Below are 13061 nucleotides of genomic sequence, written 5' to 3'. Positions count from 1 at the left end.
ATGCTTCTTGCATCTGGCCCCATCGCTGGCCGAAATCCTGTGATTCCTGAAGAAATCATGAGAGTTGGCAACACTGTGAAGGTGCCAAGTAGGAGGCCTGGGTTGGAGCTCCATTAAGGGAGCTGGAGAAACAGCCAGGAGAGACCGAGCGAGCTTTGTGGCCTGCATCATCAGGACAAAGGAACTGATGGGAGATTGGGCATGGCCAAGGAACAATTGAATCCAGGCATGGCTAATGATAGTTATGGAGAGAAAGGTACTACAGGCACCCTGCATCAGTGCAGTAACTAATGAACTATACTGAGCCTCATGGGAAGGGGAACGTTATTTTTCCCTGGAGAATGGGGGAGACAGACCTCCAGGAGTGGTCTGAGACCCAGCAAAAGAAGCTGGGTGGAAGTGTTACCCTGGATTTGAGAGGTGTGTGTACCCCCAGAATGTGATCAAGCCAATTGCAACCATATTATGTGCATTTAGCCACCATGAATTAATGAAATAGAACACCACATAGTTAAGGGTTAATTTGGAGACAGGCTTTTAGAAGCAAAATCATATTTAGGTGGCAGTTTCAGCTATCAGAATGGGAGGAGGGAACAGACAAGTAAACAACTGAGACTGAAAACCTTGGTGGTTGGAAAACCTTGAATCTAGACAACTCTAATATTAAAAGTTTATTGAAAGTTAGAAAAGTGATGATCCAGTAGGGGGTCATTATGACCTATGTGTTTTGTAGAAGTTAATTATAAAAGATTAGTTAATAGGGTGTACTTTGGAGCCAACTTGAGAGAAGTTTTTCCTGACACATTTTTCTCCCCGGTGGATGAGCAACTGGCCACTGTTTATTACTCAGTACCATTCCAGATGTTAGGTAAATATCTGGGATGTTCTAAGCCTGTTGCTTATGTCTGTGTGTGCTTAAATCTAATAAACTGCAGTGTTAGATAAGAGCATGCTTATTTGCATTAATCTTATCAGATGGAATTGCTGTGTTCCTATTGATTTATTCCTGACACCGCCTGAAGTGAAATAGTTAAGTTACCCCTTCTGAAAACCCAGGTAACAGAAGGACTGTGTGTGTTTTCTTTGGATTTTGTTCCAACCTAGAAGGGGTGGACTTCTGTGTTAGACTGCAGAGTCAAAGTCCCACAGCAGCTTACAAGCCTGAGGGAAAATTCAGCTGATGTGCCCGATGCCAGATCAGTTAAACCACTTTTACAGCCACTACTTGAAGCTTTTTCCTTCTTTTATTGCCATTCTTTATGTATAAACTTTAAAATGTTAAAGGTGTTTCACAGCAACCTTGCTCATTACTTTTAGAGAGACAATAACCCCCTGATGTGCAACAGACTGTGACTGTACGTTTCCTGGGACTGTACATTTCCCTTTAAACTTGTCACTCTGTTCTGGAATTCTATTTTGTTTTCCTGTCATTGGGCAACAATTCGGAGACAGGTTCTTTCTTCCAGTTAGTTAAGCCATTATGACGTCCCACTCCACACATTTGATGCAATTATGCATCTTATTTTAACTATCACTACATTAGCTAAACCCTTACTCTGAAAAGGATAGGCACAAATTTAACTGCTCCAAAGTTTATAAAAATATTGTGGGGTGTTTTTTTGAAATTCTGTGAGAACACAGCCTATTTATTTGATTAAAAAATCTAAACTGTGAAGTTCTGTTTTGTGTGGGAGTTCCCTCCATTTAAGAGAGTTTTGTATGAAAACCTCTTTCTTCCTCTTTGAAAATATTGGTCCAGGTCAGGAGAGAACATTGTGAATGGAGCTGTAAATACTTAAATCAACTTATGTTTAAAATAAAAGATTTTTTTTTTATGTACATTAGAGAAAGCAATCACACTGCAGCAGTCTTGCATAACTTTCATGAGACTGGTATTACTCAATATTACTTTTCATAGTTAGGACACTGCCTCTGTATCAGTTTGTGCATCCAAATATAAGCAGAAAATGAGCTTTGATTGTACTATTTTTACTGATTGATTGATCATGTTTATTACGGTAGTGCCTAAGGGCCAACCAAGAACAGGGCCCATTGTGCTAGGCACTGCACAAATACAGAGTAGTCCCTGCCCCAAACAGCTGATAATCTAAATGGACAAGACAGATGCCGGGTGGGGAACTAGGTATAACACACAAGCAGAATGAACTACGTGATGGTGGCAAATGGCATGTTAATGCCATGATTTTATTTTTATTGATCGATTTATTTAGGAGTGGCTAAGTTAAATAGAAAGAAAAGGAAAGGGAGAGGGGACAGTGAAGGGTGAGGGGGTCTGGGAGATAGAGCAGGGGAGAAGAGGGTAAGGAGTAGGTATGGAATGAAGCTGCGATGGAGGGACTATGAAGGGAAAGGGGGTTGTGAGGATCGGCGCAAAAAGTAAACCAGCAAGGCAGAGAAAGTCCAGTCAAAACTGTAGAAATATTCCTTTTCCTCAAAGGAGAAAAAGGGTTGGGAGAATTATTTGTTTTGCTTCTTTCTGTTTTTCTTGAACTAGCTTATTTGTTAACATAAGGAGCATGAGATGCCCTGTGGTTTGTTGTATAGACCCCTGGACTGGGTGCCAAGACACTTGTATTCTCTTGTTCCTCTCTCTTGGGCAAGATCGCTCAGCAGGTCTGTGTTGGTTTTGCCTCCTACCCTTCCCTGTGCCTCTGTTTTCTCTCCTACCCTTTGGCTGTCTTGTCTATTCAGATTGTAAGTTCTTTGTGGCAGGGGCTGACTTTTACTAGCCCTACCATAATACAAATAACAAATGTCCCTCCGTTTCTATGATTCTTCAGCCTGTTCATTCAGACAATAGAGGACTTTCACTCTCTTCTTAGGTTTTTGTTTTCCGTTAGTCTTCAAATGCCTCTGAGGAACTGGTAATGTGTGGTGTGTATCTACATTCACAGCAGCTGAATTTCTTCTTGTCCAGAGAAGAAATAGGAGTGTACTCTGCCTAGTTACTCACATGAAGGGGCATTGGCAGCAGATAATGTGGAGACAGCTGGATTTAGGGCTTCAGAAGCATTGGCATGATTATACCAAATTCTCTAGAGTAGACTGATCTTGGCTCTCTTTCCCCAAACCAGTGGAGAGCAGCAGGAGTATTGGGAAAGTGACCTTTGTTTTTCTAGAGCAGGGGTGGGCAAACTATGGCCTGGGGGCCGCATCCAGCCCTCCAGATGTTTTAATCCAGCCCTCAAGCTCCTGCTGGGGAGCGGGGTCCAGGGCGTGCCCTACTCTTTGTGGCTCCCGGAAGCAGCAGCATGTCTGTCCTCTGGCTCCTACGTGTAGGGTCAGCCAGGGGGCTTCGTATGCTGCCCCCATCCCAAGCGCCTGTGGACAGGGCAGCATGCAGAGCCGCCTGGCTGCGCCTCCACAAAGGAGCTGGAGGGGGACGTGCCGCTGCTTCTGGAAGCTGCTTGAGGTAAGCGCCACCCAAAGCCTGCGCCCTTGACCCCCTCTCGCGCCCGAACCCCTTGTCCTAGCCCTGATCCCCCTCCTGCCCTCTGAACCCCTCGGTCCCAGCCTGGAGCACCCTCCTGCACCCTCAACCCCGCACCACCAGCCCGGAGCCCCTTCCCGCACCCCGAACTCCTCATTTCTGGCCCCGTCCCAGAGCCTGCACCCCCAGTCGGAGCCCACACCCCAACCCTCAATTTCGTGAGCATTCATAGCCCGCTATACAATTTCCATACCCAGATGTGGCCCTCGGGCCAAAAAGTTTGCTCACCCCTGTTCTAGAGGAAGCATAAGCAGAGCTTGTATCCCATGGCTTCTCTCAGGAGACACTGCATCCAGTCTTCCTTAGATGGAGCTACTATAAGGTGGGTGCATAACTGGTTGGAAAATCGTTCCCAGAGAGTAGTAATCAGTGGTTCAGTCATGCTGGAAGGGCATAACAAATGGGCTCCCGCAGGGATCAGTTCTGGATCCGGTTCTGTTCAATATCTTCATCAGTGATTTAGATAATGGCATACAGAATATACTTATGTTGTTTGCGGACGATACCAAGCTGGGAGGGGTTGCAAGTGCTTTGGAGGATAGGATTAAAATACAAAATGATCTGGACAAACTGGAGAAATGGTCTGAAGTAAATAGGATGAAATTCAATAAGGGAAATGCAAAGTACTCCACTTAAGAAGGAACAATCAGTTGCACACATACAAAATGGGAAATGACTGCCTAGGAAGGAATACCGCGGAAAGGGATCTGGGGGTCATTGTGGATCACAAGCTAAATATGAATCAACAGTGTAACGCTGTTGCAAAAAAAAAAGCAAACCACCTGGAGGCTTGATGGAAGGGGGAAGCCTTATTCAGAGCTAATTTTTATCCATCATGCTCATCTCACTAGAAGAAGGTGCAAAATGGTTTTCCCATCCCACAAAAATTTTAGACCTTGAAAAATTTTCCCATCCTGAATTGGGATGAAAAGTTGAAATCTCAGATTTTCAGTTTATGAAAATCTAAAACAATAATTTTGGTTTTGCCAATCAAAAGGTTTCATTTCAATAATTAAAACATGTTTTATTTAGATTTTGACCATTTAATTTTTTTAAGTTGTAATAGTATTAGCTAAAATTCTGAAATGCAGTTGTTTTGAACTAGAAAAATGAATTTTTTTCATTTAAAAAATGTGAAAATGAGATGTTTCAAAAACTTCTAAATGTTGTCAACATTTTCGAGTTGAGAAATTCATCAAAACGAACCCTTTCTCATGAAAAGTTTCAGTTTCAACAAAAAAGTGTCAAAAAACTCCTACCAACTACTTCTACTACAGAAGGAAGCAGTAGTCTAAAAGTAACCAAAAAGTATTGCAAGTGACTTAGTGTATTCACTATGTATAGTAGTTTTCCATCGCAACTTGTTAAAAGTAGGCTATGATGACTCAGGTTCCTGGATTTTACAACCCAGTGTATTGAGAATCTGCTTCTTCTGCAGTGCAACTACAGAACGTATGAGGTGAATGAAAAGTACAATCGGTGTAGGGTGACCTGACAGCAATTGTGAAAAATCGGGACGGGGAGGATGGGGTGTAATTGGAGCCTAAATCGGGACTGTCCCTATAAAATCGGGACATCTGGTCACCCTAAATCAATGGGACTTGCTTTGTCTTAGCTTTTGTTTGTTCATGATCAGTCAAAATCTGAGCTATAAAAACTAATTTATCTAAATGCAGTTTGCTGTTACTTCTTGAAAGCTAATTTAAAGTAACTTGTGTCCTTGGTGTCTTCTTTGGCTTTAACTTAATTCTGTAAGGAAGGATTTTTGGAACATTTGCTTATACATTTCGACAAAATTCAACATTGTATGAAGGCAAACAACCATAATGCACCAAACTGCACAAAGCAGAAACTACTACATGTTACGATAGCTGTGAGTTAGGATTCTCCAGTAGTCGAATGAATAAGTATGCAGCACTTCCTTGCAGATGTTTCACTAACTTGACATCTATTGACATCTATTCACCATTTTGGTTGGTGAATATGAACGTGTTCAAAATGGAGATAGATAGCAGCCAATTGGGATCATTCCATAGTCTGAAACAGCTTAGGCTGCTGTTAAATCATTTCCCCAAACAGGAAACCATAAAATATTAGAGAGTAAGGTCACTAGATCACTGGGAAAGGAGCACAAGTTTGTCTGCAAAGTATTATGATGTCCTGTAAATAGGACAAGCTATGGCAATGGAACTAGTTTAAAAAAACAAAGAAAATAAGACTGATTTGCAAAGCACAACTTTCTCTGCATTCAACAGTGAGCTTGAAACAACTTCCAGCTGTTTCGATAACTTTGTAATTGGGAGTATTCAGGAAGATGTGACTTTTATTCATGGTTTGGCCAATTACCTGCCTCCTTCTCAAGTAAGGTTGCCAACTTTGGTTGGACAAATTCCTGGAGATTTCATCACATGCCATAATCTTTAATTCCTGGAGACACCAGGACAGTCCTGGAGGGTTGGCAGCACTATCCCCAAGGCTAAAAGTTAGAAGGGAATATAATGTTTTCCTGTTGCCAACCATGTTTAGAATTGAGACGAAATCATGCCTTTCAGTTTTGATGACTAAACTGCTATTTATTCCAGTGGTTAATAAGTTTTAAAATGTCATTGCATATGTTTAAAGAAGATAAAGCTGTATATTGTTGGAAGGTACAGATTACATTTTCTGCAATTTTACAGTCTAAAATTTAGTCTGTCATTTTATTCAAGGTAAAATCACTCAGTGAAGTTTTTCTATCACCCTCATTTTTAAAGTAAGTGAAAAATGTATACTGGCAAGGGCCCTCTCCCTTCCCCTAATCTCTGTCCTGCACTTTATGGAGAGCACTGTACAAAGTTAATACAGCCTTAATTGATAATCCTAGCCTCATGTGTATGGGCGGCGGGTGGGCCCCCCCTTCGGGGAGGCTAGCCCCATGGCCCCGTCCCTTCTGCACAAGGCCCCGTCCCCTGCAGCCGGAGCCGTGAGGCCACTGCAACTGGAGAAGCCCCAGGCCAGCTGGAACCCTGAGACACCTTTCCCCTCCCCATTTCCCACCCCGCGCTGCCAGAGGAACACTGGGCCGGCCTCAGTCCTGAGCCAGCCCCATCTGGCCGGTCTACCTGAGCCCTGGCCCGAGCACCGGCTCTGAGCAGCCCCGGCTCTGGCTAGCCCGCGGCCGTGGCTCCTATTAAACCTGCCACCCATGCTCTTGTGGATCCCCAAGGTGTACACCATCAAGCATTCAAAATATCATGATTGGTTTAAAAATCATGAGACTTTCTAAAACAAAATAAACTCATCGTTCTTTTTATTTGCCTCTTGTGTCTGAGCCTTTAAAATTCATTTTCAAGCTTTTCTTTGCAAACATGAGGCTAGGAACTTTTTAAAATGGATGCTGTGAGTCTCATGATTCCAGGAGCTGGTGCTTTAAGAAAAAAATCTGAATATTGTGACATTGGATCCTCCAGTAGTTTGGGAGCCAAACCATTCACTTTTCTGCTTGGGTGAGGACAAATGCTGCATTTCCTCTCTACTACACCCACCAATGGAACAACTTTGGGGAAAACTTTGTGAGAGGATCCAAACAGTTTTCTCTTCCTCTAAAGAGAGGATCACGGGCCTTTGATTAGACATTTCTTCCTTGATTCTGTGGCCACAGAGTAAGTTTCTACTGCAAAAGTCTGGAATAAATCTCTCTTGTTTCAGCTAGCCAAACTCCTAGATGTATTTAACATTAAGTACCTGGCATCAGTCAGAGTGCAATCTGAACATGTCTTCAATCAGCCTTTATTTCTGTAAACTATGGAAGACTATCTTGACTTCTTGCCAGTCTGCCTCACAGCTGACTTTCACATGGAGGACTTTAATGGACTCTCAACATTCTCTACAGAGTCAAACTCACTAGACGCTATATGCCCTAAACAGCTAGCGATGCAGGAAAAATTTAAGGCTGAGATGGGGCAGGGCCATAGTGTTGGATCTGGATATCTCTACCACCATTAAAATGTCTTCTGAATTTTTCATATGGGAAGCTGATGGAGTTTCTTCTGGCTCAACACCCAGGGCCGGCTCTAGCTTTTTTGCTGCCCCAAGCAGCAAAAAAAAGCGCCGCCACCCAGCCCCCCCGCTGAGCGCCGCGCCACCCCCCCCCAGCCGAGCACCGCCGGAACCCCCCCAGAGCGCCGCCCCCCGCGCTGCCCCCCCCGCGCGCCGCAGCCCACCCCCCCCCGTGCCGAGCGCCGCCGGAACCCCCCCGAGTGCCGAGCCCCGCGACGACCCCCCCGCCGAGTGCCGCCGGAGCCCGCCCCTTGCCAAGCGCCGCCGGAAGCCCCTCCAGCACCGCGCCCCGCCCTGCCCCCGCCCCACCGAGCACCGCGCCGCCGAGCGACGCCGGAACCCCCTTCCAGCGCCGCGCCCGCGCCACCCCCTCGCCAAGCCCCGCGCAACCAGAGCCCGCCCCCCCAGTGCTGCGCCGCCGGAGCGCCCCCCCCCCCGTGGAATGCCGCGCCGCGCTCCCCCCGCCGCCCCTTACCAGGTGCCGCCCCAAGCATGTGCTTGGGTGCCTGGTGCCTGGAGCCGGCCCTGTCAACACCTAAATATCTAGCCTAGTACCTGTTTGTGTAATCGGGCCCAATTTACTGGGACTAACTGGTAACCAATTCCAAGAAACATAAGGAAAGAGCAAAAGGAGAAATTATAATAACGTTTTAGAGGAGTGAAATTGTGGTAAAAAGCAAGCATTTAAAAAGCAAGCTATAACCTCCTATGAATTAAGTGTCATTAGTTACAGAGAAAAGTTTCAGAGTAGCAGCCGTGTTAGTCTTTCTCCTCTGTGGTTTTGCCTCAGCATCACTTGTATTGATTGCTCTTTAATCTGGTTTCCACCGTAACATTAGAAAGAGATTGTGTTTCTCTTGGGGCAAAAATCATAAGCAATCTTACTATATTAGGGACTACACATAAAAGTATCAATTAGTCTTCCCTTTCTCGCAAGTTATTTCTTTATATAGAGTAACTTGGCATTTCTCAGTGATTCTTCTAGTCATTTTAAGTAATGATTTGTACTCAATCTAAAGACTTGGTATTTGTACTACAAAAGTTCATTTTGCTGGTTTTTTTATGTAGATAAAGCTATATAAACTTTATTTCTCTCCTAGAAGTAGATTTGTCAGTAACAAGCAATGGGACAAGTTAATGCTAGTTTAGACTGTGTGTAACTTCTGTGTTAAAATACTCTTTGTGGAATTTCTATAGAAGATTTACCAGAGTTGTTTAAAGCATAATCTTGTCTGTATAATACTATTCTGTGTTCTAGCCTATACTCGGAAGCACAACACAGATATAATTGTTTCCATACTGTTTAATATAACAGCTGCACAAGATTTTGCAGTGGCCATGAGGAATCAAGGTCTTTGAGGCAAAGCTCCTTTATATAAACAATGCAATTATTTTATTTAACTAGTTTGGATGAGCCTTATAAAAAAAGCTTTTAACTTCACCAAAATTTTTGGTAACAAGGAATAAATAGCACACAGGAAATGTGTTCATATTCTCGACATACAAAGGTCTTTGTTAGTTTGAGCACTGCCAGACTGCTGTTGGATGCTGATTGATACAAAATGTAAATACTACTTAAATATGGGATTTATAAAGAAACCCTACTCTGGAGTGATGAAACTTTTTTTTTTTTAAATGCGGATAATACACCTTTCCTAAAGTAATGTGCACATTTAATTTGAGGATTCAACCAATTTTCTTTACTCTGGCAAGTGGGAAAGTAAAAAGCCTGGAACCCCTATGTAACAGTTCAGAGCAACTGTACCTTAATTCCCCTGTATGGTACGGCAAGGGCACCTATTTCCAGGCTTCCAGCTCCCTTGGCCATCACCTTTCTTTGATGGAGACACGCATCTCCTTCCCTTCTGACTCCAGGCTGAACAGTTCCCTGACTTTACTGTATTATTGCCAACAAAACACAGGGTGTCTAAGCAGGCTTCTCTTGCCTTCTCTTCAGAGAGTAATAACAGAAGAATTGCAACAGTTATAAGCTACCACACAGCTCTTTCTGTGCAAGCTTATTTATTCTTCGGGTAAAAGTGTTCTAGATAAAACATTAAAAATAATAAAAGAGCCCACATGCATTCTCAGAAGCTTACTTGAGGTCACCCCAATTTCAACATGGGCTCTGGAAGGTGGTTAGTCCTTCAGACCCCGCAAAGGCGGTCTCTTCTATGGTCATAAGTTCATAACAGCCTCAGCTTAGAACTAGCACACAGTCCTATGGGGTGTCAGTAGGCCAAGTCCTTCCAACCTTTCTCTCCATGGACCAAAGGTCCTGTCCATTTGCTGGGTCAGGAAGAAGGCCCTGAGTCAGCTTAAACTCAGGGTATTTTTTTCAAAAGTCCTTTCTTGTCTGTTGGTCCCCGGAGAATCCAGATTAGGTCATTGAACTGTCCTCTGATAACCCGTGATCAGCAGACAAATGGTCCCCCACCTCAGAGCAAAGCTTCAAAAGTTGTTTGTATTTGGAGGTTTGCAATCCAGTTCTCCCCAGTACTTCCTAGGAATTCCATGTATTTTCCCAAAAGATCAACGATTGTTCAGCATAGTCTTTTTAAGTTCACATTATCTCCCGGAGATTGCATTAATCCTTCCTCCTCCTAAAGAAGTCCCACAATGGTACAAAAACATTTACATTTCAATACAATGGACCACAGAGGTATTAAATGTAATTAAATAAGGTTTAATTTAATTCCATAAGGTTTACCTGGGATATTGTCATATGTGTGTCAACCTCCCCCACCAAAAAAACTTTGCCCCATCAGAGAGTCTCAGAAGCCATCCACTGGCTTGAACACCTACCTATGTGTAATTTGTTGCTTTGTGGTTAGTAGTGCTCCCATCATGATTCACTTTCTGCATATGCTCAGGCCCAGTGTCAAAGGGTTAATGGCATTTATTAATATGTCAAACTTTTTATGTAAGCAGTATTTTTAAGGAAACACTAAATCTTAGACTAAATATATTTTTAACTAAGTTCTCATCCTGATTTTATTTATATATCACTATATTTATGTACCTTACTTTGTATTATATGAAGTCAAATCATTTTTTGCTATTCTTGTGAAAATGATACCTTTTTGCTTGAACAGAGGTGTTAAGTGCATCATACAAATGTCTGATGTGGTAATTCTTGATCACTGTTACTGCTCTGTTGCTTCCACAGAAGTGAGTTATAATGGCTGGTAGGATTTTTATTAAAGTCCTGATTCAACTACAGTTTTGAGAATGTTAAATGAGATCTTAATTCCTGGCTGTCTTGGACTGCCTACTTTTCTAAACTTCAGTCATAGATTGAGCTTTTGCATTGGCTTTCAGTAATTTAAAATACAAAAATGCACATATAGCAGATATGAATATTCATAGTCAAATAACATGCTATCAATATGCCTTCTTAAGGAGCTGAGCCTTCAGTTTTGATTGACTCTTGGAAGACTTTTGAGACAGTTGTGCGAAAACAAATCTTGCAATGTCTGGATTTCTCAAGTCTTTTTGACACCAGTTTGGGCATAGTATGGGTACTGCAATGTTGATGTTGGTGGTTGATCTTCTCCTGGAAAAAGAGAGAGAACAGGGCTGAAATTCTGCGCAGCCCAGAAAGCACAGGCAGCTTTCTGGGCTCCAGTTGTAGGAGGCAAAGATGGCTTTAAGTCATGTCTGTGTCTTTGAAATTTTAGACTACTCTACTCCAGAAGTTCATGTGGCCACCCCGGGCTTAATGTACTGAATCTAAAGTACTGCAGAGCTAAATTTTGTTTAAGTGAGCTTTATGGTTTCTTTAATATTGACTGCTTCGTCTTCTTCCAGGTTCTGTTATATAATGGGCAGCTTGATATCATAGTAGCAGCTTCACTGACGGAACGCTTTCTGCCTACTGTGCCATGGAGCAAAGTGGAAGAATACAAAAGTGCTGAAAGACTCATATGGAGGATCCATCCCCTTGACAAGGAAGTGGCTGGTTATGTACGCCAAGCTGGTGAATTCTATCAGGTAAGGAAAGGAAGCTCTTGAGACATGGACTCTATATAAGCAGTTGTTGTCTATGCTGAGAATATTACCTTATATATTTAGGTTCCTTCAGGTCAGGTTGTAGAGTAGCCTGCTACTATAATGGCAATAGATGATACCACCTGTGATTGACAGCCTCAGGAAGTGCCAACGGCTTTGGATGAATGAGCATTTTAGGAAGGTAGTGGCATCCCAAGTGGAGGAAATGTCACTGAAAGGTAGAAGAGTTAAACCACAGTTTAACCAATGGCAACCACAAACTGGTGGGAAGGCAATGGGAAACCAGCCTCTGTACTTTTTACAATGGGAACTATCATGGAAGAACAAAGTTAGCATGATCCACGTGTGGCACTGGATGATGAGATCACCCCACCCCACAGACCTGAAGGTGTAACAAATTATATGGGGGAGGAAGTTCCAGCCAGTAAAAGAAGTGGTTGCAGTTATAATGGTGCTGCACCAAATCCTTTGAGAAGTACAGTGCCTGATAATTGCACCAAGGAAAAGAATTATCTGAACCTTCATAAATGAATCATCACAGTAAGAACATGGAATGTGAGGAGTATGTGTGAAGGGAAGGTTGTCCTTGTGACCAACGAATTGGAAATAAATAAGATTGATGTATGTGGAATCTCAAAGCTGTGATTGAATGGTAGGGTTCGTTTCATGGAAATGGGTGGGTATGTGGTGTACTATTCAGGATCCAAGACCATGAGGAAAAAACAGGATTGCGTGTATCTTATCCAAGGAGAGATCAAAGTGTGTACTTGGATATAATCAGAGATAGAATCATTATGATTCACTTCAAGAAACCTAATTAATAAATAGATCATACAGGTTTATGCCTCTGTGAAAGCAGCTCAAGCCACCACAGTTGAGTTCTATGAACAGTTTGAAGAAAGACTCATTAAAACACCACGTAATTGGAGACCTGAACCTGAAAGTTGGAGTTGCAAGCACTCAAAAGAAGTAATGGGAAACAATGGTCTGGATTTACAAAATGAGAGAAAAAGGTGTTTAGTTGAATTCTGCTGCTCTAATCATGTGGTCATTACAAACACAATCTTACCCAACATCTTAGATGTATATTTACGTGGAGGTCATCTGACAGCATGACCAATAACCAAATGGACTATGTAATGATACAGGGATACTGGAGATTGTGTTCAATGAATAAACACTTTCCCAAGTTCAGACTGCAGGTTAGGTTATCAGCTATTATCCTGAAGCCCTAAAACCTAAAATTACAACTTAAAAAGATAAGACGTTCAGCAGGTCCACAACATCTGGACGTGTCAAAAATCAGCAAAAACTACATGACTTCTGTACAGATCAAGATTGAGTCATTTTCATAAGTGAAAGAGGAGAACAATGTGAATGAACTTTGGAATAAAATGAAAACTATCATGCTCAAAGCTACCAAAGCACACATTTTGAAAAGTCAGGGTTGGACTGCACCAGGGTTAACAGAGAAGATGTTAAAAGCTGTCAAAAAAGCAAT

The 13061-nt window shown here is 42.6% G+C and overlaps 1 protein-coding gene across 5 annotated transcripts in view; it reads left to right on the top strand.

Annotated features, from left to right (window-relative positions):
* Window positions 1–13061, top strand: part of CPVL (carboxypeptidase vitellogenic like) — a 90287-nt gene that overhangs the window by 64147 nt on the left and 13079 nt on the right. For all 5 annotated transcript variants that reach the window (XM_005297004.4, XM_065583417.1, XM_005297003.3 and 2 more), the window contains one exon: window positions 11360–11542. In XM_005297004.4, the coding sequence (XP_005297061.1) occupies window positions 11360–11542 (183 nt within the window). The remainder of the gene's footprint in view (window positions 1–11359; window positions 11543–13061) is intronic.

The sequence above is a fragment of the Chrysemys picta genome, chromosome 2 (genome assembly GCF_011386835.1).
Source record: "Chrysemys picta bellii isolate R12L10 chromosome 2, ASM1138683v2, whole genome shotgun sequence".
Lineage (NCBI taxonomy): Eukaryota > Metazoa > Chordata > Testudines > Emydidae > Chrysemys > Chrysemys picta.
This window is presented reverse-complemented; position numbering and strand designations above follow the sequence as displayed.